The sequence below is a fragment of the Camelina sativa genome, chromosome 2 (assembly GCF_030686135.1).
Source record: "Camelina sativa cultivar CO46 ecotype springtype chromosome 2, ASM3068613v1".
Classification (NCBI taxonomy): domain Eukaryota; kingdom Viridiplantae; phylum Streptophyta; class Magnoliopsida; order Brassicales; family Brassicaceae; genus Camelina; species Camelina sativa.
Window position 1 is genome coordinate 4,686,633 of NC_141881.1, and position 26,816 is coordinate 4,713,448.

The following is a 26,816-nucleotide window of genomic DNA, read 5'->3' on the forward strand; positions in this document are numbered from 1 at the left end:
CAACAAAGCCTTTCAAACCACCAAGATTGGACAAACTACAATCATGGTGCATGCTTCTCATCGGCAGTGGAAAATTACCAACCCCATACAACCTACTTGGATACCTCTTGCTTGACCCCATATCTACGACAGAAGCTTTAGTTTAGTTATTAATTCAATATCACAAAACATTTGTTGCTTAGATTAGCAACGAAGCAACATGAAGTCACACAAATATCTTCCGAAAAACAGAGCTCAACAACATACAGAAAACTAACATACAATATACAAGGCCTACTATGTAATACGGTATAAGAAAACAGTAAGCAATAGAGACTAAACCTCAATATAGAAATTTACCTTTGAGCAAATCGCTTTATTTCCCTCCTCCTCTACTTCAAACCACCTCGCCGTCAACTCGCCGTCAGTGGTCCTCCAGCCAACGTCCTCCACACAGATTCTTTTCACGCCGCAAGCTATCTAAAAATAGCTGATCTCACCCAACAATCGTAAGACAAACAACAGAAAGATTCAAGGATCGACTTAGGTTTATGATCTTTTTATTTTCCCCTTTTAAGATCTTCGTTTTAAAAGAGATGGCATAAATCGTAATAAAACACACAACTCAGATATAGAAGTAATTTACAAACTTTTATGTGTTATTCTAGTAAGACAGAAATCTCAACGTGTTAGTCTAGTAATAAACCTACTTTTATGCAATATTCTAGGTAATTTCCCTATATTTTAAATTTAGAAATGAATTTTATAATATGAGTTTTAAAAAATATATTTGTTTCTTTTTGTATATGGTTCATAATGTTCGGATGCAAAATAAAATAAACAAAACATATCAGAACTTTTTTTAGTGGAAGTAATTAAATCCCTCAAAGTTTTTGTTGTTTTAGATTTTATTGTTTTGTGATAAATTGTTATGGTTCTTAGAGCATCTCCAACCTCACTCTATTTAAAGTCAAAACTCTGTTATAGATTAACATTTACTCTAACCGTACTCTATATCTTACTCTAAAATAGGAGTAAATGGTAGGATTACTCTATATACAACTTTAATTTTTTACACTACTCTATTTTTTAGTATAATATAGATTGACATATTGAAAAAACTATGCTCTATTTTAGAGTAAAAAATAGAATATATATTGGAGATACTCTTAGAAGACATGAGATTTGTGCAGAGACCATATATCAGACATTCGAAACGAAAACTGAGTATTGAAAATTGTTTACAAATATTACCAAATAAATCTCATCTTTCTCTATATCTTTTCCAAAGTTGTAATATATGGATGCTATCAAGACTTATATGATCGCAAAGAAAAATAATTGATAAATATTTATCTTTTTGCGAGTGGTTTTACAACTTTATATATTCTTTAACTCAATCTTGATATTTGATTTTCTTTTTGACTCTACCATATGTTGCTATGGTTTGATTTTCTTCAGTTAGCCTCCTAACAAATATCTTGTGAATTAGAAACTCTATATGAATGCTTAGAATACTTCTATGATGATGTTATTTCTCGGTCCTTGTCTCTATTCTTATTCATTATGTTCTTTTAATTGTCAAAAAAACGATCTCTCCAACATGTCAATTGGTTTGTAGATTGAAGGGAAGACAAAATTAGAAAAGTTGATATCAACAATAGATACATTCCAATTATTTTTCTGACATAACTACATTTCTAATTTATTTTAACTTACATCTAAATGCTTTTTTTTAATTAACTATATTAAAACTTATAATATCTATATGTTGACTTTTCCATCAGATTTTGATGATTTTTTAAATAAGATATGTGAGGAAAAAAAATCAGACTGACTAAAATTCATCCAATCAATAAACTAAACTTCTAAAACCTGAATTTTGTACTATACTAATGAGGTTATGAATCTAGACAATATGTTTTACAAGTAACAGAAGAATCACCAATGATTATTTTGAATATTTAATTACTGTACTCATGATTTATCATATGCTCTAGCTTTTACTCTATAATCTTGTAATCACCCTTAATATTAAAAAATTAGAATAATGCATATTAAAATATGGCTCATGTCATAAAGACAGTCAAACTGTAACTTATAATTAAATCTAATTTAATTTTATCTGAGTTTTGTCTTTAGTACAATATATATGATTATTGGATTATAATGTGATTTTTAAATATATTAGAACATATTTTATATTTTTAAATTTGTCTGTCATAAATTAATTTGGCTTCAATTTTTATTTTAAAAGTATGAAAACTTTTTTTGTTTTAATTGGTTCGATCAGTAGTTTCATTTTTATCTGAGTTTTGTCTTTAATACAATATATATGATTATTGAATACAATGTGATTTTTTAAAATATATTAGTACATATTCTATATTTTAAAATTAATCTATCATAATGAATTTGGTTTCAACTTTTACTTTAAAAGTATGAAAACTTTTTATTGTTTTAATTGGTTTGATCAGTAGTTTTATTTTTAAGTTATATGGTTTATGCTTTCATTAGGAAATCTTATATAATATGAGAAGGTTTTTTCTAATTTTGCATGCCAATGCGACACTTGGCGCTCTATATTTGTGACATATGTCTTTCTTACTAATCATAAGTTAAACATTTTTTACATACTTTATTTTATTTATATCTTATATGATGTATAGTTTGCTTTAAAAAAAATTACTTTGTTAGAAAAAATATTTCTTCCAACTTTTTAGTTTTAACATATAATATATCTTATATAATATGAGAAGGTTTTTACTAACTTTGCATGTTAATGCGACACTTGGCACTCTATATTTGTGACACATGTCTTTCTTACTAATCATAAATTAAACATTTTTTACATACTTTATTTTATTTATATCTTATATGGTGATAGTTTGCTTTAAAAAAAATCACATTGTTACAAAGACATGTGATAAATGAACTTGGTTTAAAAAATTAGTCTATTTTAAAAAAATAGACTATCATAAATGAACTTGGTTTCAACTTTTACTTTAAAAGTATGAAAACTTTTTTTTTGTTTTAATTGGTATGATCAGTAGTTTTATTTTTAAGTTATATGGTGTATGCTTTCATTAGGAAATATATTATACTAGATATTCACCCGCGGTACACCCACGTGGCTATATTTTTTTATCTAGAAATACAAAATCTAATTACTTTATTATATTAATTATATATGTGAATAATATCTTTTGTATTTTTAAAATGTATTATAGTTTTACATCAATATATTATGTAGTTTATAATTTTCTTGTCTATATGTAGTGGTTTATTATATAGTTAGTATATTCTTATTGTTTATTAAATTTAATTTAGTCAATAAATATACTATTTTTTATTTTTCTTTTTTATTTACAATACAGAGATAATAGTCTTATATTTTTATAATTTTTGTTGTTTTATCTCTATATAACTAAACACTTTGTATTTATTGTTGTGTAAGTAGATGAAAATAGCAGAGTATTTTTTTTTGTAAAATTTGATTTATACCAATTTGTTTTTTAGTATGATCAAAAATCTATATATTGTATTATATATTAGCTACTGAAAACAACAAAGAAGTAAAAAAAAGAGTTAATAATATGTGTTAATTGAGGCCCAAAAATATTAGTCTCATGTCTTTTTGTACGAAAGATAAAACAAAGGGTGAATTAGGTCAGTAACCAAAACAAAAAAACTATAGTAGTAAATAACACTATATTTAAAAAAATTAGAAAATTAAGATGAGGGCAGTGGAAAATTACCAATGGTGGTGGAGGACAGTGGTGGCTGGCCGGAGATAGTTGCCCGGCGGTGTTGGCCGGCGGTGGCTGGCCGGAGGTAGCTGGTCGGCGGTAGCTGGCCGGAGGTGGCTGGCCGGAGGTGGCTGGTCGGAGGTGGCTGGCCGGAGGTGACTGGCCGGTGGGTGGTTGGCCGGCGGTGGTTGGCCGGAGGTGGTACTCCGGCGGTGGCTTGCCGGAGTAGCCGGAAAAGTTCGCCGGGATTGTTCGCCGGAAAAGTTCGCCGGAATTGTTCGCCGGAAAAGTTCGCCGGAAAAGTTCGCCGGAACTGTTGGCCGGCGGCCGGTGGCCGGAGGCCGGGGGTAGCGGTGGCCGGAGGTTTGGCTGGAGGAAATCTAAACCCTATAAGCACATTGGGAACCCTAGTGGTGATGGTGGTAAAGAGGTGGTGGTAGGAGGTGGAGATGGTGGTTTTAGGGGGTGGGGAAGGTGGTGGTAGGGGGTGGGGATGGTGGTGGAAGAGGGTGGAAGGAAATAGTAAGGGCAAGGGTAATATAGTATATATTATAGTTTTTATAGAGTATATTAGTTATATATGGTTAGAATAGTTAGTGGGTTAATTATAATTTTTTGTTGGTTATTGAGTGCAAATTCCCTAAAACAAATCTTATAGATGTTAAAACTAAAAAAATTGGAAGAAATATTTTTTTGTAACAATGTGATTTTTTTTAAAGCAAACTATACACCATATAAGATATAAATAAAATAAAGTATGTAAAAAATGTTTCATTTATGATTATTAAGAAAGACATGTGTCACAAATATAGAGTGCCAAGTGTCGCATTGACATGAAAAGTTAGTAAAAACCTTCTCATATTCACCCGCGGTACACCACGTGGCTATATTTTTTTATCTAGAATTACAAAATCTAATTACTTTATTATATTAATTATATATGTGAATAATATCTTTTGTATTTTTAAAATGTATTATAGTTTTACATCAATATATTATGTAGTTTATAATTTTCTTGTCTATATGTAGTGGTTTATTATATAGTTAGTATATTCTTATTGTTTATTAAATTTAATTTAGTCAATAAATATACTATTTTTTTATTTTTCTTTTTTATTTACAATACAGAGATAATAGTCTTATATTTTTTATAATTTTTGTTGTTTTATCTCTATATAACTAAACACTTTGTATTTATTGTTGTGTAAGTAGATGAAAATAGCAGAGTATTTTTTTTGTAAAATTTGATTTATACCAATTGTTTTTTAGTATGATCAAAAATCTATATATTGTATTATATATTAGCTACTGAAAACAACAAAGAAGTAAAAAAAAGAGTTAATAATATGTGTTAATTGAGGCCCCAAAAATATTAGTCTCATGTCTTTTTGTACGAAAGATAAAACAAAGGGTGAATTAGGTCAGTAACCAAAACAAAAAAACTATAGTAGTAAATAACACTATATTTAAAAAAATTAGAAAATTAAGATGAGGGCAGTGGAAAATTACCAATGGTGGTGGAGGACAGTGGTGGCTGGCCGGAGATAGTTGCCCGGCGGTGGTTGGCCGGCGGTGGCTGGCCGGAGGGTAGCTGGTCGGGCGGTAGCTGGCCGGAGGTGGCTGGCCGGAGGTGGCTGGTCGGAGGTGGCTGGCCGGAGGTGACTGGCCGGTGGTGGTTGGCCGGCGGTGGTTGGCCGGAGGTGGTACTCCCGGCGGTGGCTTGCCGGAGTAGCCGGAAAAGTTCGCCGGGATTGTTCGCCGGAAAAGTTCGCCGGAATTGTTCGCCGGAAAAGTTCGCCGGAACTGTTGGCCGGCGGCCGGTGGCCGGAGGCCGGGGGTAGCGGTGGCCGGAGGTTTGGCTGGAGGAAATCTAAACCCTATAAGCACATTGGGAACCCTAGTGGTGATGGTGGTAAAGAGGTGGTGGTAGGAGGTGGAGATGGTGGTTTTAGGGGGTGGGGAAGGTGGTGGTAGGGGGTGGGGATGGTGGTGGAAGAGGGTGGAAGGAAATAGTAAGGGCAAGGGTAATATAGTATATATTATAGTTTTTATAGAGTATATTAGTTATATATGGTTAGAATAGTTAGTGGGTTAATTATAATTTTTTTGTTGGTTATTGAGTGCAAATTCCCTAAAACAAATCTTATAGATGTTAAAACTAAAAAATTGGAAGAAATATTTTTTTGTAACAATGTGATTTTTTTTTTAAAGCAAACTATACACCATATAAGATATAAATAAATAAAGTATGTAAAAAATGTTTCATTTATGATTAGTAAGAAAGACATGTGTCACAAATATAGAGTGCCAAGTGTCGCATTGACATGAAAAGTTAGTAAAAACCTTCTCATATACACCATATATAAGATATAAATAAAATAAAGTATGTAAAAAATGTTTCATTTATGATTAGTAGAAAGACATGTGTCACAAATATAGAGTGCCAAGTGTCGCATTGACATGAAAAGTTAGTAAAAACCTTCTCATATTATATAAGATATATTATATGTTAAAACTAAAAAGTTGGAAAGAAATATTTTTTTGTAACAATGTAATTTTTTTTAAAGCAAACTATACATCATATAAGATATAAATAAAATAAAGTATGTAAAAAATGTTAATTTATGATTAGTAAGGAAAGACATATGTCACAAAATATAGAGCGCCAAAGTGTCGCATTGGCAGGCAAAATTAGAAAAAACCTTCGCATTGACATGAAAAGTTAGTAAAAACCTTCTCATATTATATAAGATATATTATATGTTAAAACTAAAAAGTTGGAAGAAATATTTTTTTGTAACAATGTAATTTTTTTTAAAGCAAACTATACATCATATAAGATATAAATAAAATCTTATATAATATGAGAAGCAAACTATACAGTATGTAAAAAATGTTAATTTATGATTAGTAAGAAAGACTTATGTCACAAATATAGAGCGCCAAGTGTCGCATTGGCAGGCAAAATTAGAAAAAACCTTCTCATATTATATAAGATATTATATAAGATGTCACAGAGCGCAAGTTTTATAAGGAAACTAGGACATTACTTGTTAGATTGTCAAAATTTCCGACTTTCACCCATTGACTGTTCATTGATTCCACCTGCAGAAGTGTGGCAATAAGAATCTCTGAGATATAATAGCTGAAAAGTTACAAAGATGTTGCTACCGGAACAGCAGTGTGATAAGAATTCTATAAGATCTTAGCTTACCTTTTGTAAAGTATAGTCCTGCATTCTATCACACAGCCCGTCCAACAAATCAACCACCCTCAGGTCGCTTATTCTATTTGGATTAAAAAGAAAGAAAGAAAAGTACAGGATCATTCACGATGACAAAAATGACTAAAACAACAACATATTATGGAAACAATTTTTGAAGAAATCATAGTGTATCAATTGTTGTTTTAGATCAATTTACAGACACCCGCTCTTAAAAGTGTCCAACTGTTAGGATAGTTTGCCTTTCGTCACTGCTCCTAACAGCAGATACACGTTACCCTAGTTATCACATTTTGTAACTCCAATAGAGATTTTAATCCACACTTGCACTTGTAACAAAAGATCACAGTTACGAATGATGTAATCATGCAAATGCACATAAACTGAGCCAAATATGTTCTCGCTGCCCATGTGTCCAATTGCCATACTGATATATCAGGATGTGCACATAAAAACAAAGAATACACGATCAATGCACAATGAGGCCACAATGTTTGTACCTGTAGTCAATAACCTTCCCTTCACGCTGGCCTTTCGAATTTAGTCGGTTTCTCATATCAAGATGGTTTCGTGGATTTTCCTGTTTCAAAGAAAGGTTAAAAGCATTGAATCAGGAGCAGGAAAGCTTTGGTAATGCTATAAAGTGCAACATGAGAGATAGATATTAAAGACGTTCTTCTTACCTTTAAAAGCTGTAACTCTAATTCCTCCTGCACAACACCAATCACCATTTTTAGTATTAAGGAAGGTACCCTAACTCATTCCCTAGAATCAAAAGACTTGTGATCTTGAAAACAAAAACCAAGTTTCCCCCATTGCAAATTCTAAAGACTTATTTGGCTACTAGGGAATATACAAACATGTCCATCGAAGATCTCTCTACCATTATCATTAAATCGGCGTTCGCTGTATAACACGAAATCAAAGAGAGGAAAGCTAGGGGTTCCGACGGCGTTACAAGTGGCGCATTTGTTATCGAGGGAGGTGGAATAAATGTGTTTTACCTGCTATCATCACTTTGATAAGTTGCTGTGAACCAATGAATTCAAATGTTTTAGCCACGTCAGATACTATCTAGTAAAAAATTGTAGCCACGTCGGACACCACTCTAGAGTGGTTTGTTGCCTTACAAAAATCAGATCAAGTATTCGTGGAGTCTTGGGACTTCAAATTTCAAGCTGTCCCGGGTTCAAACTATTTGGTATGTACGTATCTCTAAACCATCGTCTTACAAAATGTGTATTTGATAATACAATTTAGCTTGCAACGCACTGTTTTTATCAAGTCAAGTTTTCATTCATATAGAGAGGCTCACTGTATCTGTATGGATGTTATCATACTATCACTATAAAATATAAATCATGAATTGGTAATAATGGACTCAGGAACACCGGCCGAAAGAACCTTTGGTGTGATTTTTTTTTTCTATTTTTTTATGCACTGAACTTACCTGTGGCTGTGGGTGGTAAAACAATTTTAATCATAAAATCTAAAAACCCTAATTCAGCTATGGCAGCGATGAAACCGAAGGCCGATGCTCTTGCCTTTCTCCTTCTACGTGTCTTGGTGATGGACCAAACATGCTCAAGAACACCTTCATCATTCAAACCAATATGTCAAAATATACAAAGAAAAAAATCTAACATGAGTGAATGTTTGAATGATCATATGACTTACCGGTAAAAATACAAGGCCGTGCAAGAAACCGAGTAGGACTAGTGCCAGATACATCTTGAAGTAGTAGACCTGTCGGGGATACAAAAACAAATTCAGAAGCCAAATACGAAAAGGAAAGGAAAGACTAAGAATAATAAAAAAAAGCTTCAAGAGAGATCGCAAGCACATACCACAAAGACTTCTGATCTTGAGAAACCGAGCACAATCACCCCAACTAGCTTAGTCAACGTAATTCCACTGCCACAGAACATATGTTAATAAGGACATTGGATTGTATTAAGAAGCAATTCTAATAAACAGGAAGCAATTCTTGTTTGTGAGATCCATCACGGAAATTAGTGGATTTTTCCCAAGAAAATGTGTAGGGAAGTTATGGGCTTTGCTAAGCGTTTATCAGCTTATACCGAGGGAAACAGAATCTTTGGTTTGTGTTCTATGTTCATGGATCGAGTTGAAGAGAGACAAAATACCTGAAAACTGAAGCTCCCATCCCACCCAGCGCCTCTTTCATCCGTTGGTTTCTGTCCCCAGAGCTTATCTGAGCATTTAGGAAATTCCCGTCAGGATGAAAATAGCATTGTGGTTGTTAATACTGTTAATACAGACAGAGGGGGACTGACCGAGAAAGCGTGAGTTATGTGTACACAAAACTCTACCGCTATGCCCACGGACATTATTAGATTTACAACTGATAGCGCGTTTAGCTGGATATGAAAGACTGCCATAACCCCCTAGCATGTTTTAAATCAAGGGTTGGTCGAGTATCACATTAGTAACCTGAGACTGAGAGTATGAATATAGATAGTTTTTTTCATAACAATGAGAGAGTAGAGTACCAAAAGATCAATAATGATCATTGCGATCACCAGCAAAATAATTGCGGAGCTCCAAAAGCTGAGTTAGAAAGCAGACAGAGGGGAAAAAATGTAGAATCAGGTTTAATCATATCTAACAAGAAAACTATGATAACAAAGAGGTTAAGAGTATATTTCAGTGGGAAAGAGCTTTAGAGTGATACCTGCATGTGATGATTAAACACACGACAAACACGGCAGCTGTAAAAAAAAAAAAAAAAACACTTTCAAAGTCAGCTCAAAGTCAAAATTTAGAATCAACACCTACCAACTAGAAGCTAAGATCTGGGAATATAAGATTTACAAACCGATGGCTATGGAGAGGTTGATTAATGCAGTTTTCCATATGTCAAGATATTGCTCAAAGAACATATAAAATACTGAGTATGGATAAATCTCCATCTGAAAAAGAATAAACTACAAGTTAGACATTAAAATTCAATAAAAAGAAACTACCATAGTGATGAAGAAATTGCGACTATATATTAAAGGGGGAAAAATGTATGAGTCATTTGTTTATCAAGAAGATAATAAAATATGAAATCATGTGACTTGCATCGATCAGTATATGGTACCTTTAAGGAACGAGAAACTTTTGCACTAAACTCTTGAGCAGCTCTCATTGAATTAACATAGTCAACCTGAAAACAAACTTTCAGTATAAAGTATAAACTAAAACAAGAATAGAGACTCACAACAAACATGAAAAGTTGCTCTACATTTTATGAGATGGGAAAGTACCTGCTTGTTAAGGGGTGTATGATAAGTGCGGAACGATGAAGCTTGAATGATACCACTTTCATAGCCTGGTAAGAAATGAGAGCATACATATTACAGATTTGGGTATCAATACCATGCTAGAATCGATGACAGTTAAATGGACTAAAAAAGAAAAAGGAGATAGTGTGGAAACCTTGCAAATCAACACTACTAGAATAAGCACCATGACCACCTTTAGCACAATCAGCGGAAGGAAGCGCACTGAGGAACCAAGGAAGTTTCTCTTTGAATTGGGTTGTGGATGGGCGGTCACTGCTTAAATCTGCATGACGGAAGCACTGGACAACCGAAAAGAAAAAAATTATGCAAGTCATCATTAGAGATGTTGCGGAGAGTAACAAACACATCCCTACTAATATAATTAATTGAATAAATTACCGTGGTACAATCTTTGCATACTTCACTTAGGCCACAGCTGCCTTGATCAGGAGGACAACAAGGAGGCTAGAAATGCAACAAAAGTACGAGAACATTTAGCCTTCAGTAAGTTATAAATCGCTCGACACAGTATTACCATAATATTTTGGACCTCATAAATAAGTATGATATTGTATACATTTTGAATAATCACAATGTGCTACTTTTGAATGAGTTTTCCAATATTTGTAAGAATGTGATAAGAGCCTATCCCATACTAGGCCCCACACGGCTACACCAAGTCCAGTTAAAAGCTAGCTTATGAGTGGGGATGCCCATGTGACTTTTTAACGCAATGAAATGATTAGTCCCATTTATAACCAATGAGAACGCTTATAATAATTGAAGTTACTTTTCTTCTCTATCTCAGTTCATTTATGTTTGTTATATATGGGACCACTAAATCTTAAATATATTGATTCTAAGCCTTGGCAGTGAAATCAAAATATATATATACCTGGTCATCAGGGGGGCAGAAGGTACCATTTGTAAACTTTCGGCAACAGCCAAATGCCTCAGGAGATAACCACACAAGAAAGTCGTCAAGCCATGAAGCAGCTGGCTTAGCTATGTAGCTTAGTTCTGGAGTCAAAGAAGCCCTTGCAATCTATGGACAAGAATGAAAGTTAGATACTCATAAAGAATAAGAACAGATACTCCGCTAAATATTTGCCTAATCGATTACTGAAACACATTTAATGCCAACAGCTAGAGAAGTTGTAAATATTAATAGTGCCATGTCTTAAAATCTTGTGAGGACATATAAAAATATTAATTCTTTTCCGCATTGACTTGTGGAACACATTAAGAATGTTAGCAATAACAAATATCAGTAGGTACTAAAAACAGATCCAGATTATTTGTAGACTTAACTTACCACACTACTAAATTGAATTTGAAAAACTTGAGATAAATGTGATTGTAATGTGAAAAATGGATAGTGAGACTTTCTCTAATGTACAAGAAAACAAAGTATAGACATATATCAAAGACAGATAACCAAATTATATTAGGAGGAGAAATGAAAATAAATGCAGACAAGCTATATACCTCGTTTAAAAGAGAGTTAGGATCACACTTGTTAATGGAACAAAGTTGATTTGTCTGTCTTGATTCTGAGCTGAGACATGAGGCAAAATGAGTTTTAATCATAAGTTGGACCAAATTATATCAGCTAAACACTTACAGCTAAGAGAAACAGAACGTGAGATACCTGTAGTTATAATTTTTCAGAACAAAGTATAAAGGTGGACCGATACGAAGATATGTAGAAATATTGTTGAAGTAACCCTAATAGGAAAAGAGGGGCACTTGTTAGATAGCCTAGGTTTGATACTTTACATTAGTAAAGTTCAATATAAACCTGAAGATATGAATCCTGAGGAAGAACAATTTGTTGCTCCAAACCAGGCTCAATCCGAGTGGACAATGCCTACAAAATCCATGAACATGTTTAATAAAAGATGATAATTTCAACAGCTAAAATGAAGGATACAACATTTCTCTTATGGGTCAGAAAATGTATCAACTCACAATTCCAGCCATTGCTAAGCCAAAGAAGAAGGCAATAACCAATATTTTGACTGCCCAATGGCTGAGGATGGGTGCATGAATTTCCTGAAAGTGTAGAATGAAACATAAAAAATTCAAAATAACTAAAATCTTTCGTTGACTGAAAAATTGCCTAGACTAAAATACATGCAAGGATAACGTAAAATGTTTTTTTTAAGGGAAATCTCAATTATGTAGAACAGAAACCAAATCTCCTAGGGTGTACTAGGTGGTACGAGTTAATTAATAAAGTACCTTCATATATCGAGTCAAAATGCCAGCTTTTCTCTGACCAATCCCTGAGAGTGATACCAGGCAACTCCAATGAAACTTTAATTTCACAAAATTCTACAATGAAAAAGGGTATGGTGATATATCAAAACCCAGAAGTGATTACCTTTGTCAGCACTATCTGATGATTGTGATGTCTTGATACATGGGAAGCAATCAACCCTCTTATTCTCTGTCCGCTGGAAGTCAAAAACTATCAAAGCAACAAAAGCAGTAACCTGGAGAAGAAAGTCCAAAAGGACAGCCAATGCTGAAAGCATGAAGCATATAATCGTTAAAAAGCCAGAAGGTAGATAATCAAAGTATTCAAACTGAAATACTGAAATGTTTTTACTGACCAGCAAACATGGAGAACACTCGAACAGCTGGCATTTTAATAAAAGCACCAACAGCAAAAGCTAAAATCTCGGCTAAACTTGCAAGAGTAATTGATGGTCCAACTTCCATAAGGGCATTGCTTATTCGTCTTTCCAAAGGGAGCTCTTGCTCTTGTCTCTTAACAGCATGAACCAGTATGCACATATTATCAACACCGACCTGTTGATAAATATTTCATGTAGAAGTAAGGAAAAAAATAAGAACAAGATGTAGATCGTCGGCAACAACATCAGTTACATATTTAAGTTGCAAGCAATATTAGTATCAGACATGACTTACAGCCAAAACAAGAAAAGGTATGACTTCCATTATGATTAGAGTCGATTTCATCCCAACAGCACTGAAAAATCCTACAGAGCCAAGGACAGAAAGCATGACAAGAATAACACCAGATAGACCAAGCAAAACCTGAAATTAAGAAGGTTACATTTCAGAATAAAGTATAAGGAAATCCTTTGAGGTTTGAAACTTCGTTAAGTTCAGAGTAACACTATAATTCAGATAATTCTAACCGTTTATCATTATCATACCTTTGAGGTAATGTAAAAGGAATTTAAGCGAGGTGCATCCCCAAGTGTGAGTGATATATAGGCAAACATGACAAGATAACTTATCTGAAGGACAAAAACAGGAGAAAAAGAAGACATGAAAGACATATTAGAAACCAAACAGAGTAGGAATAATAAAAAATAATTTAAAAAAAAAAGCAAAAGATGGCATAAATATATTAAGATAAAATAGACTATTGAATCTTGAAGGTACAAAATAAGGAAACTCACCGCTATAGTTATGACATCTGCGGTGCTTTCTCTTTTCAATTCTTCTTCAATAGAACTTTCCGAAGAGAAAGAAAGAGTTAAATTTTTTGCTTTAGCCATTGGCAACAATTCATCCTGTCATATAAAGAGTACTAGCGTAAAAGAAAGAACAAGAACAGTAGCATCAAGCTTTGTGCATCATAAAATTAGTAAAATAAAATAACTAAAATTTTGTTTTTTCGTATCAAAATTTCCAACCTTGGCCAGTTGGATAAAGGCTTTCTCCCATGCCACTGCTTTCTCAGTTTTGTTGCCTTCATTGTTAACAGCATTGTCCACAGGATAAGTCACAAGAAAAGCAGAAGCCTGTCCTAAGCATGTCAATTAAAGGGGTATTAGATACTCATCGTATGAATGGACTTACTCTATATAAGTTACTCTAACAAACTGAAGAATACTACCTCACTAAAACTGTTCTCTGAGAAACCTCCCAGTGCAGTAGTTGGATCAAGGGGACCCTTAAATGCACTCAAACATGAATCTGTCGAGGTGAAATGCTGAAGAAAGTAGTGAGCATATTATAAAGTGGTTAGATATCAAAAAAATATTGCCATAAACTTATTAAAATGAAACAAAAATAGGCTAAAAATGTGGAGTGCAGTCATGGAGAAATTACAATGAGAAAAATGAAATAGTATATAAATTCACAAGTTACCTCAAAGCAATATTTAACATGATCGACGCCTCCAAAGTCCTCATAATTTTCTGGTTTCATTTTGAAATACTGCCTCCATAAGCAAGAAATCCACCAGATACGTTAGGGACTACTGGTCTATTGAGGAAAGGCCAACTCTAGTACTATAAAAAGGAAGGAGTGCAACCTGCAGAACACTCTGTGTGGCACAATCCTCTGCAAGGGGTTTCATGCAAATATCTGTCAGAGAAACCATAGAACCTGCGTGATTTGCCCGAAGTCCATCAACCTACCATATTAAACAACTTTTTACATGTCCAGTACAGAAAGACATTATGCGGGTGATCAGATAGATTTAAAATGCTGGAAAACCAGAAAGCAAATACCTTCTTTTGTATGTCAAAAAGTAACTTAATATTGTCATCTGTCAAAATCTCTGGCGCCTTTTCATGAGGAGATTTTGGAACTGTTGCTAGTATTAGCTGCAGAAATTTCCAAAAAATGTGAAAAGAAAGCTGATTAAGAGAAGTTTGAATGTTTGATAGAAATGGGGAAACCTGTTCAATTCTATAGAAAGGAGCAAGATGGGTGTCAAAGAATTGTTTCTCTTCAGCAGCTCTGCTCCCTGGTCCTACCCATAGCTGCAATATACAGTATGAAAACAATTTATATAAACATTTTCCGGAAAGGTCAAATAAGATTGCATATAGTATAGCATTGTAAAAACACTAAGCAAGAGGGAAAAAAAATCAAATAGCTACCTTATCAGGCCGTGTCTCCACTTTGAATCGGATCAAACCCACACAAAGTAGAAGAACTATAGAGATTGACAAACACAAAACAAGAGTTGGGTGTCTTGCTACCCAAATCCCATACTTCCTGGAAACAGAAAACCCGACAATTTCAACAAACCTACTTTGACGCTAGGCAGCCTAGTGAATGAATTTCAATTACCTGTAAAAATTGGCCAAGTGTCCTTGCACTGTCGACAGCTGAGCCCAGTTTCTTTGTGGTGTATTTTGTAACATCTGAGGAAAACATAACAAAGCAATGAGCATCCCAATTATTAATCAGCAGCTCAAACTTCAAAAGTTGTAGTAGTGGTCAGGCTAAGCACATAAATACCTCTGCATGAATAGTGTCGGGTTTTGGCAGATTATTAGCATTTCGTTCTCCACCAGGACTCATCTGGGAGGTGTTCTTCTTACCCCTTACTCGGTGAAGTAAACCCCCTCCGAGAAACAGAGAAACCAATACAATATACAAAATGGCTAGTATAAAATCAACACATTTCGCCTGCATGATTCACCACCAACCAGGAGGACCATGTTAAACAAAGACTTCAAAATCATAAGCACTAGTAAATATGGAATCCATATATACCTTAAGTGATCCAATTTGGATTGAACAAAAATGCTTTTTCTGAGTAGGAAGTTCCGCTCTACTGGAGCAAGTAGCTGCAGAAGGACAATCACCACAAGAACAGCCAAGAGTATCATCACCACATGAATAAGCAGACACATTCATAGGCCTCATTCCAGATGATACAGGTGGTGTTGGCAAAAACGCGATCCCATATGGTGAGCCTGGCAAATTGACACCCGCTTTCTGGCCAATAAATGCAAACCATTCTGATGGACACAACAGACATCACATTTATATCAAGATAAGCTAAGTAAAAAAAACTCAATCGAACTAGTCCTTGAGGCATATAACAAAATATCTACCTTTAAAATTCTTTGCACCAGCTCCGAGAAAGTCTAAAGCACGGCTATTTGAGCTACCAAATTTCACATCTTTGCAGGATTCATACATCCCCGCTCCAAAATCATCAGTTATATAGTACTGAATCCCATCTACAGTCAAATTATTCTTGACCTGCCAAACAAAACACAGCAATGGGACGACTTAAAGCTACTTCAAAATTGCAGCATCAATTAGACAGACAGGTGCATCATTCAAAAAAGTTGTTACCTTTGTAGTAGAAGTGACATTGATAAACAAACTCTGATCCGGAGAACAAGTAAGTTCACAGAAAAGATTCAGAAAGTTCCTCAAACATGCAGGACAACCTACAATAAAGGGAATAGCCTGACAACAAACACACACACATTTCAAATTTCAGTGAATCTTGAATCATGAAAAAAAAAAGATCTAAAGCCTGGTTTTATAATACCTGTTGAACTTGTGAACGTAATGTATCAAACTGAGTCTCTGTGCAACAAACATTGCCAGTGATTGTTGGACACAAGCTTTGAATCTTGGAAGATAGCAAATCATCAGGCTAGATAAGAAGAAGAAGAGAGTGAGAAACGATTAGTAGATCGAGACGACAACAACAAAAAATGCTTCATCTCTTGAGCAATAAATTAAAAAAAAAAAAAAAAAACCACACACACAAACGACACATATACTCACTTTCACTGCAGGAATGTTTAAAGGGCAATTTAGTACTTTCCCGTCGCTTCGTGCTCCACAGATGTCATACATAGCACAATATCCTGCTGATTGTTTTGCTTCTACTCCATGACCAACAAACAGAATCTGCATTGGTAAAAAGAAAAAAAAAATACCAACATCAAATTCAGAGAAATTCCAAAAAATAAAAATATCCACTACAAAAATTTCAAACACACAAAAAAGGTGAAAATTTGTATATCAATATGTTAATATATACAAATTTTCACCTCTTTGTGTGTTTGAAATTTGTTAATATAAAAAAAAAAAAATGTTAATCATCACAATGTGAATTATACAGCCAAATAGAAAAACTGGAATTAACAACAAAAAAAAAAAAAAAACTCCACAATTTGAATAATATTTTTTTTTCCTTGATAAATCACAATTTGTATAACTGATTGAGTGATTTCAACAAAAATTAAAAAAAAAAATATACAAAAACCTAAATAGTTTGTATATCACTGCTACAATCCGAATTGAAATCTTTGAAAGAAAAAAAAAAACAAAATATGCAGAAACAAATTTGCTAGAAGAGAGGAGAAGCAAATGGATAGAGAAATAAATCAAAAAAAAAAAAAAAGACTTTCCAGAAGAAGAAGAGATAAAACAAGAATCCTCATAATTTCTTCGTCGGCAATTTGGTATATCTCCTTTTGACCAACAAATCGGTTGTGAAAGTTTTGTTCTGAAAATCTCAATAGAAGAATCTCATCAGAACGAAACTGGGCGTGGAAAAAAATAACAGAGACAGAAGAGAGGAAGAGAGGAGGAGTCAAAAGGTGTGAAAGAGGTTTTATAATATATATATACACATAACACAGTGTGTGTATTATTATGTGTGTGCTTCAACAAAGCTCTGCCATCTCAGGTCCTAGGGATGTGAGAGAGTCCTAATAACTTACTATTATACCCTCGCTTTTGATTTTTTTTTTTTTCTCTGACGTGTTTCGTCGTAGAGGGCGTTTCCATAATACTTGGGAGAAAGGATTACGCGGTTCCTCCGGAAACTGATTTTTGTTTCAATCTTTTTTTCTTTGGAAAAAATAGACTTTTAGGTGTTGAATGAGAATAATGGATGTAGTAAATTTTTTTTTTCTAGTTTTAGGTTTTGAAAATCTGTTTAGTTTTTGGTTGTAAATCTAAAAATAGTTTTTGGTTGTAAATCTAAAAACATTTAAAATTGTATGTATACTTATTAAGACATTATTTTAACTATTTTTGTAAAGAAATTATTAATAATTTTATTATATTAATTGTAAAGTATGAATATGAAATTAATTGGTGACAGCTTTTCCTCTAGAAAAGTTGTTAAAGGGTGGGGATCAGGATTCGAGTAACGCCTGGCGCACCAATAACCTACTGGTGGATTTGGATATCCACAGTGATGGGTTAGGATCGATGCCCTGTAGGGCCAGCTTGGGATCCGTTGGGACGGCTAGCAGTGGGCTAGCAGGGTCCACGGACGGTCCGTTGGGACAGCTAGCCGTGGGCTAGTGGGGTCCGCGGGACGGGTTGTCACGTACACTTAATCACCATTTGTCAACAACACTCATATACGTGTTTTTGTGTCTTTAACAAATGTAATATCCGCGAACCAAAATCCCGGTTTAGGGATTGCATCGGTCAATGCAAGGTTGGCTTTTTGCGGACGAGTTAAGTTAAACGCTGCGTTTTGGGTTAGGAAAACCCTTAACACGAGTTTTGTCTCATTTGACTTGTTTTGGCCATTTTTGAGAAATAGAAAGAGAGAAAGAGTTTTGTGAGAGTTCTTGGGCGTTTTGGGAGATTCTTGGAGGTTTGTGGCGTTTTCTGATGAGATCTGAGGCTTAGAACGTTGTAGGAGCTTGCTAGGAGTGTTTTCTTGCTTGTTTGAGGTTCAAAATCGTCTTGGCAAAGGTAAGTGCATGACCATGGCTTATCTAAGCTAGATATCTCTCTGATTTACTTGTTATGTGTTGTTAGGCTTGTTAGATTGATATTTGGGACGATAGGATGCTTTCTTGTGGCTTGGGATCGAGTTTTGTGGTTGTAGGAACGAAGATCCGGCGAGAATCTTCGGGGAAAACATGATGCTTGGCATTGCATCGGTCGATGCACATTGTGCGTCGGTCGATGCACATTGTGCGTCGGTCGATGCAAGTGCGAGGACGGCGCGTAAAACCTAGGGTTTTGTGTTATGTCGAGCATGCGTCAGTCGATGCAGTGCGAGTGTCGATTGATGCAAGTGCATCTAGCATCGGTCGATGCAACCTTGTGTCGGTCGATGCATCCCAATCTGGTGTCGGTCGATGCATGTTGGTGTCGGTCGATGCAGAGTCCTGGTTTGTTATTGTTGATTGTTGATTATTGTTTAATGGTTAGAGATGTCTCTATTGCTTGTGTGTATAGCCCAGTAGATGGGAGGATTGCCTTATTGAGTGTTTTTAAAATACTCGTGCATTGCAATTTGTGTTTGTGGTGCAGGTAAAGGCAAAGTATGATCGTGGAATCAAGGCAATGAAGAAAAGGATGTTCTAGTGGTTCGCTTGGTTGTCTGGCTTCTGTTAGGTTCCTAGAGTTGAGTTCTAGAATATTGTTTAGGATTGCTGGTTCTCTGGTTTATGTTGTTTGGATCATTAGTTTATGATTTGGAATTAATGTTGGTTATTGGATTATTATTGGTTATGTCCGCTGTTGAATGTGATTGTGGTTAGATGGCTAGTGGATATGGAACCACTAGTTGTAGTTTATTTCTGTTATTATATTTATTTATTTATTATTATTTTTTTTTTTAAAGTTGGGTCCTTTCAAAGTGTTTCATCACAAAGACATGTATTGCATATAATAAACAAGTGTCACTGAGGTGGAAGACACATGTAGTAGTAATGGATAATTATATTTAGTTTATGACACTCCCCCTTGAGTATCCATCACTAATGATGAGTTATGCACTGCCTCATTAAAAACCTTGTCACGGAAAACTTCTTTCGGATAAAAACCATGACGAGGAAAAAAGTGTACAGTGACATAAACTCCCCTTGCAATAAAGAATCATATTCTCTTCATAAGTTTTGTAGATGACTCATATCAATCATTCTTTGCTTCTCATCACCTTTATCATTGACATTCTTCTTTGAAGTTGTAACATCCGCGAACCGAAATCCCGGTTTAGGGGTTCCATCGCTTGATGCAATAGGTGCATTGGTCGATGCATGTTCAGTTTTGTGCGGACGAGTTTAAGTTAAACGCTGCGTTTTGGGCACAGGGAAAAGGAAAACTCTGAAATCGTTTCTTTTGTCTCATTTGTCGACTATGGTTGCTTTTGAGAGAAAAAAAGAGAGAAAGAGTGTTCTTGGTGTTCTTGGTGATTTTTGTGGATTGGTGGCTTTTCCTGGTGAGATATGAGGCTTAGGACGTTGTAGGAGGCTTCTAGAAGTGTTTTCTTGCTTGATTGAGGTTCAGAATCGTCTTGGCAAAGGTAAGTGCATGACCATGGCTTATCTAAGCTAGAGAACTCTCTGATTTGCTTGTTATGTGTTGTTAGGCTTGTTAGATTGTTATTTGGGATGTTAGGAAGCTTTTTTGTTGCTTGGGATCAAGTTTTGTGGTGATGCATTTCGGGTTGACTAACGCGCCAGCAGCGTTTATAAGATTGATGAACAACGTGTTTCAGGAGTTTCTGGACGTGTCTGTATCATTTTCATCGAAGATATCCTGGTATATTCTAAGAGTCCTGAGGAGCATGCAGTGCATTTGAGGGCAGTTTTGGAGAAGCTGCGGGAGCAGAAGTTGTTTGCCAAGTTAAGCAAGTGCAGTTTTTGGCAGCGTGAGATGGGTTTTCTGGGTCACATTGTTTCTGCAGAGGGGGTTTTCTGTAGATCCGGAGAAGATTCAGGCTATCAGGGATTGGCCTAGACCGCATAATGCCACAGAGATCAAGAGTTTCCTTGGGTTGGCAGGTTACTACAGGAGGTTTGTGCAGGTTTTGCAAGTAGAGCACGCCCTATGATTAAGTTGACAGGGAAGGATGTCTCTTTTGTGTGGTCACAGGAGTGTGAGGAGGGCTTTGAAAGCCTTAAGGAGGATGTTGACTACTACGCCAGTGTTGGCTTTGCCTGAGCAGGGAGAACTCTATGTGGTTTATACTGATGCATCTAGGGTTGGTTTGGGGTGTGTGTTGATGCAGCATGGCAAGGTGATTGCCTATGCTTCGCGGCAGTTGCGGAAGCATGAGGGCAACTATCCTACTCATGATTTGGAGATGGCTGCTGTAGTTTTTGCCCTGGAGATTTGGAGATCTTATCTTTATGGTGCAAAGGTGCAGGTGTTTACAAATCATAAGAGTCTGAAGTACATATTCACTCAGCCTGAGCTAAATTTGAGACAGAGGCGGTGGATGGAGCTTGTGGCAGATTATGATTTGGAGATAGCTTATCATCCTGGTAAGGCTAAACACGGTTGCAGATGCTCTGAGTCGGAAGAGGGTAGTTTCAGCTCAGGAGCAGGAGATGGAGTCTCTGGTAGGAGAGATCAGTACTTTGACCTTGTGTGCTGTTTCACAGGAACCATTGGATTTGGAAGCAGTTGATAAAGCATATCTTTTGAGTAGGGTGCGGTTGGCTAAGGAGCAGGATTTGGGGCTGGTGAATGCCTCAAAAGATGTGGATTCAGAGTATCAGGTCTCAGATAATGGTATTATCTTGGTGCATGGTCGGATTTGTGTGCCCAAGGATGAGAAGTTGAGACAGGAGATCCTGAGAGAGGCTCATGCGAGCAGTTTTCTATTCATCCAGGAGCGACTAAGATGTATCGTGATCTCAAGAGGTACTATCACTGGGTCGAGATGAAGAAGGATGTAGCTAGTTGGGTCGTGAGGGTGCAATGTGTGTCAGCTAGTGAAGGCTGGGCATCAGGTTCCAGGCGGGTTACTGAAGAGTCTACTCATTCCTGAGTGGAAGTGGATATGATCACTATGGATTTTGTGGTAGGATTGCCAGTGTCTCGGACTTTTGATGCTATTTGGGTCATTGTGGACCGGTTGACTAAGTCAACACATTTTCTGGCCATTAAGAAGACTGATGGAGCAACGGTCTTGGCTAAGAAGTATGTGAGAGAGATAGTCAGATTGCATGGGGTGCCAGTGAGTATCGTTTGTGATAGGGATTCTAAGTTCACTTTGGTGTTCTGGAAGGCATTTCAGGCAGAGATGGGCACTAAGGTGCATATGAGTAAAACTTATCATCCCCAGCCAGACGTACAATCGGAGAGGACAATCCAGATGCTAGAGGATTTGCTGAGGATGTGTGTATTGGATTGGGGTGGCCATTGGGCAGATCACCTGAACCTGGTAGAGTTTGCTTACAACAACAGTTATCAGGCGAGTATTGTGATGGCTCATTATGAGGCTTTGTATGGGAGGTCGGTGTCGTACACCGTTATGCTGGACTTAGGTGGGGGAGAGAAGCATGTTCAGGGCAGATTTTGTTCAAGAGACCTCAGAGAAGATTCAGGTTCTCAGCTGAACATGAAGGAGGCTCAGGATAGGCAGAGGAGTTATGCTGATAGGAGGAGGAGAGATCTTAGTTTCAGGTAGGAGACAGAGTATACCTCAAGATGGCCATGTTGCGGGGTCCGAACAGGTCATTGACAGAGACTAAGTTGAGTCTGGGGTTTATGGGTCCGTTCAGGGTGATTGAGCTGGTGGGGACCGGTAGCATATAGGCTGGAGTTGCCTGTGGTTATGCGTGCGTTCCACAAGGTATTTCATATTTCTATGTTGCGGAAGTGTCTCCGTGAGGATGATCAATTGTTGGCTAAGATTCCTGAAGATCTTCAGCCTAACATGACTTTGGAGCCGAGACCAGTGAGGGTTCTCGAGAGGAGGATCAAGGAACTTCGGAAGAAGAAGATTCCTTTTGATGAGATTCCTTTGGGACTGTGATGGTGTTGAGGAGTAGACTTGGAAGCCTGAGGCGAGGATGAAGGCAAGGTTTAAGAAGTGGTATGAGAAGCAAGCCGCAACTTGAACTTGTCTAGCCGGGTCCCATCTGTAATCCGTGGCTGGAGCGGGGAATGGAGTATTCCAGCCCATCTATCTTGTTTACTCGGTCGCTTGGGGTGGTTGGTTTGTGCGACTCATTAACAAGATGTGGTGGTGCTCGGGATACGAAGTTTCCGTGAGGCGGGGTTTGGGGAAAAGTTTCTTGAAATAGATGTTTCCAAAGTGGATAGTGCTAAAAATAGAAAGTTTAATGTGAGTATTTATCCATTTTAGTGGTGGAGAGCCTTGGGGAGGCTTGTGTGGCCTTAGTGGCGAACTTTTGAGTCATTGTGCTGTGTGTGACGGTCTTTTAGACATTATGTAGCCTTTGTGGCGGATGTTTAGCCAGATGTGTGGCCTTTGTGGCGGGCTGTTTAGCCAGAGTGCCTGTTTAAGCGGTCCTTCGGGACAGATGGTCTTTGTGATGGTCCTTCAGGACAGATGGTCTTTGTGACGGTCCTTCGGGACAGATGGTCTTTGTGACGGTCCTTCGGGACAGATGGTCTTTGTGACCGTCCTTCGGGACAGATGGTCTTTGTGACGGTCCTTCGGGACAGATGGTCTTTGTGACGGTCTTTCGGGACAGATGGTCTTTGTGACGGTCCTGATTAGGACAGATTGTTTGGTCTTTGTGACGGTTCTGTTTAGGACAGATTGTTTGGTCTTTGTGACGGTCCTGTTTAGGACAGATTGTTTGGTCTTTGTGACGGCCCTGTTTAGGACAGATTTTTTGGTCTTTGTGACGGTCCTGTTTAAGACATTTGTTTGGCCTTGTGGCATGTATATGATCCTTGTGTGGTCATGAGGTATTCTAGTGAGGGGGATATGTGGTTGGTAGGACAATGAGATGTTTTATGCGAGCTACGGGAAGGAAACCTAGATAGGGATAGGACTCAGACGTGTTCATAATGGTTTGCTCGCGACTTTTGGGGGACTTTGGTTCTCCTAGTACTGCCATATTCTGAGACTTTGTGGCTTGGGAGTATGGTTGGTATATCTATTTCGGATGACGATCCGGGGGGCCGCTATACGGTGGCAACCCGAGAGACGAGTATTGGATTTTCCTTATATATTATGGCATGCGGGTTTAGGCCCGATGATGAGCCAACATTATGGCATGCAGACTTAGGTATGATGAGGTGCCAATAAAAACTCAAGGTTTAGGCTTATGAGTAAAGGAAAGTCCAAAAGTCGAGTGCAAATAACGCTTGGAGCGTGAGTCTATCGTCTAGAAGTGACCTTCCATAGATCGGTCGCAGGAGTGCGGGGCCGTGGAAACGTTTGCACGGGAGTCCTTGGCTGATGGTTGTTTGAGATTCGAGGACGAATCTAGATTGGTGGGGGAGAATTGTAACATCCGCGAACCAAAATCCCGGTTTAGGGGTTGCATCAGTCGATGCAATAGGTGCATCGGTCGACGCATGTTCAGTTTTGTGCGGACGAGTTTAAGTTAAACGCTGCGTTTTGGGCAAAAGGAAAAGGGAAAACCCTGAAATCGTTTCTTTTGTCTCATTAGTCGACTTTGGCCGTTTTTTGAGAGAAACATAAGAGTGAAAGAGTGTTCTTGGTGTTCTTGGTGATTTATGTTGATTGGTGGCGTTTTTCTAGTGAGATCTGAGGCTTAGGACGTTGTAGGAGGCTTCTAGAAGTGTTTTCTTGCTTGATTGAGGTTCAGAATCGTTCTTGGCAAAGGTAAGTGCATGACCATGGCTTATCTAAGCTAGAGAATTCTCTGATTTGCTTGTTATGTGTTGTTAGGCTTGTTAGATTGTTATTTGGGACGTTAGGAAGCTTTCTTGTGGCTTGGGATTGAGTTTTGTGGTTGTAGGAACGAAGATCCGGCGAGAAGCTTTGGCGGAAAACGATGCTCGGCATTGCATCGGTCGATGCACTTTGTGCGTCGGTCGATGCAAATGCGAAGACGGCGCGTAAAACTCTAGGGTTTTTGGGCTATGTCGAGCATGCGTCGGTCGATGCAATGGGAGCATCGGTCGATGCAAGTTAGCCTTGCATCGGTCGATGCAGATCTTGTGTCGGTCGATGCAACCTCTAACATGTGTCGGTCGATGCATGTTGGTGTCGGTCGATGCAGAGTCCTGGTTTGTTTATTGATGATTGTTGATTGTTGGTTGATGGTTAGAGATGTCTCTATTGCTTGTGTGTATAGCCCAATAGATGGGAGGATTGCCTTACTGAGTGTTTTTAAAATACTCATGCATTGCAATTTGTGTTTGTGGTGCAGGTAAAGGTAAAGTGTGATCGTGGAATCAAGGCAATAAAGAGTAGGATGTTTTAGGGACTTGATTGGTTGCTGTCTGGCTAGAGTTGAGTCATTAGAAACATTGTTAGGTTACTAGTTCTATGATTCATGTTGTTTGGTTATTGATTATTGGTTATGTTCTGAATATTGGTTTATTATTGGTTATTTTATTGGATATTAATATTGGTTATTTCCGCTGTTGAATGTGATTGTGGTTAGGTGGTTAGTGGGTATGGGACCACTAGTTGTAGTTTATTTATTATATTATATTTATTATTTATTATTAAAAAATAAAAGTTGGGTCCTTTGAGAAGTCAATATTTTACGTGTTATTTGCTGCCTCGTTAAAAACCTTGTCTTGGAAAAGCTCAGTGGGATAAAAACTATGATAAGGGAAAAAGAGTGCAGCCACGCGAATCATCATATTCTCCTCCTGGAAGTATCATCTTCAAAAGATGCATTTTGATCTCTGAAGATGCATTCTGTATGAGGTAGTCGAAAGCACCTTTGTAAATAACTCGGTTACAATGTTACTTGAGTTAATGGACTTGCTATCAACTTCTTTATTCTTCTCAAATTCTTGAGTGTAAGAGAGGAATATGTCTTGTTTTGTCGTTCTTGGTGTAGCTTCCTTTGATTTGGGCGACATATGCAACATAGTCTTCAAAACAGTGTTGTTGCCTTTCAGTTGCTTCTTGCTAATGGGTCTCAACAAGCATTAACTAGTTGATGCTGATCGAACCCTCAGTTTGAAGTTCTTCGCCAACATGTTATGAGGCTCCAGACTTAGGCATGTAACTATTGTTGATGTTCGGGCATCATCTGAGCCATTATGGATTCGCGATATGGCATATGAAGCACAATTGTTTTTGGCATGACTTGGATAAGCGACGACCAAAGTCTGTCACTAAAACATCACAAAGTCGTTGTTTTGCTATATATGTTTATATAGATCCGATATAAATCTTCCATCTACAAAAATAACTAAACCAAACTCGAGGTTTCAAAAATATAATAAGCTCAAGTTAATCATATCTTTGCAATACAAGATACGTTTTAACTCATATCAAAATCTACTCATAGAGAATGAATTATATGCTGTAAAGAGGTTAGTAGAAAATTCTATGCATAATTCATAAGATATATAAATGCTCGTCAGCATTTATGCATGATCTTATATGACTAGATATATATATATATGACTTCTATTATAAGTGATTATTATAGCATCTATTTCAAAAGATGTTTCCAAGATCTTTTCTTCCGAAAAAACTTTTAAGGTTTTTGATGATCATTAATGAGTTCTCGTTATGATATCATATATCTTTTGGGATTAGCTCTTCAAACATTCCATGAGACATATTTCAAATCATTCATATAGCATCCATTTTGTTTGATAAGGTATTTTAACAAATAATAACGAAACACATCATTTTGTTATATATAATTATACTTGAAATTTACTGTAAAAATATTTTTTGAGGATTTCTAATTTAAAAGTTTGGGTTTTGTTTAGTATTTTTTAAAAAATATATGTATATATTTTGTAGTATTTTTTATTCTCATAGTAAATTTTGGAGGTTGTCATATTTTGGTGAAAAAAGAAACATAAATAAATGATGGTGATTTCGTTCAAAAATAAATAAATAAATGATGATGACATTGAGCCAGGAGGGTGTGTTTAAGGGTTGGTAGGAAGTGTCCGTAATGATGAGAGTGTGATATA

At 36.6% G+C, this 26,816-nt stretch overlaps 1 protein-coding gene and 1 long non-coding RNA gene across 4 annotated transcripts; both read right to left on the minus strand.

Moving 5' to 3' along the window:
- Positions 1-6,695: 6,695 nt before the first annotated feature.
- LOC147948279 (uncharacterized) lies at positions 6,696-7,974 on the minus strand. Of its 2 annotated transcripts, XR_015577660.1 has the most exons (5): positions 7,835-7,974; positions 7,635-7,661; positions 7,452-7,531; positions 6,943-7,015; positions 6,696-6,833 (listed from the first exon to the last, which is right to left on the minus strand). It is a non-coding gene; the product is annotated as an uncharacterized LOC147948279 (long non-coding RNA). The 2 variants fall into 2 exon arrangements; XR_015577659.1 differs by lacking the exon at positions 7,835-7,974 and having other exon boundaries at positions 7,635-7,829.
- A 251-nt stretch (positions 7,975-8,225) lies between these two features.
- Positions 8,226-17,832, minus strand: LOC104718553 (uncharacterized). 2 transcript variants are annotated; one of them, XM_087480567.1, is made up of 38 exons: positions 17,395-17,832; positions 16,770-16,895; positions 16,528-16,635; positions 16,326-16,442; positions 16,079-16,229; positions 15,735-15,982; positions 15,477-15,647; positions 15,306-15,379; positions 15,113-15,230; positions 14,909-14,992; positions 14,738-14,833; positions 14,539-14,640; positions 14,373-14,441; positions 14,119-14,214; positions 13,916-14,023; positions 13,679-13,792; positions 13,430-13,513; positions 13,179-13,307; positions 12,860-13,058; positions 12,628-12,771; positions 12,486-12,529; positions 12,213-12,296; positions 12,043-12,111; positions 11,893-11,969; positions 11,730-11,799; positions 11,137-11,286; positions 10,641-10,706; positions 10,396-10,540; positions 10,224-10,288; positions 10,058-10,123; positions 9,791-9,884; positions 9,647-9,683; positions 9,465-9,522; positions 9,249-9,359; positions 9,099-9,166; positions 8,799-8,865; positions 8,629-8,697; positions 8,226-8,545 (listed from the first exon to the last, which is right to left on the minus strand). In XM_087480567.1, exons 2-38 carry the CDS (start codon positions 16,839-16,841, stop codon positions 8,459-8,461), a joined length of 3,711 nt encoding a protein of 1,236 aa, XP_087336693.1. In that variant the 5' UTR covers positions 16,842-16,895; positions 17,395-17,832; the 3' UTR covers positions 8,226-8,458. The 2 variants fall into 2 exon arrangements, with proteins under 2 accessions (XP_087336693.1, XP_010434622.1); XM_010436320.3 differs by having other exon boundaries at positions 17,399-17,635.
- Between the last annotated feature and the right edge of the window lie 8,984 nt (positions 17,833-26,816).

What these genes read in the sequence shown, in the direction of transcription:
- LOC104718553 (XM_010436320.3), bottom strand. Translation starts at nt 17,431, where the DNA reads ATGAGGATTCTTGTTTTATCTCTTCTTCTTCTG. An exon ending in TGGAGACACGGCCTGATAAG is followed by an intron (nt 14,993 to 15,112) that starts GTAGCTATTTGA and finishes TGTATATTGCAG; the next exon opens with CTATGGGTAGGACCAGGGAG. An exon ending in CTTTCTATAGAATTGAACAG is followed by an intron (nt 14,834 to 14,908) that starts GTTTCCCCATTT and finishes AAATTTCTGCAG; the next exon opens with CTAATACTAGCAACAGTTCC.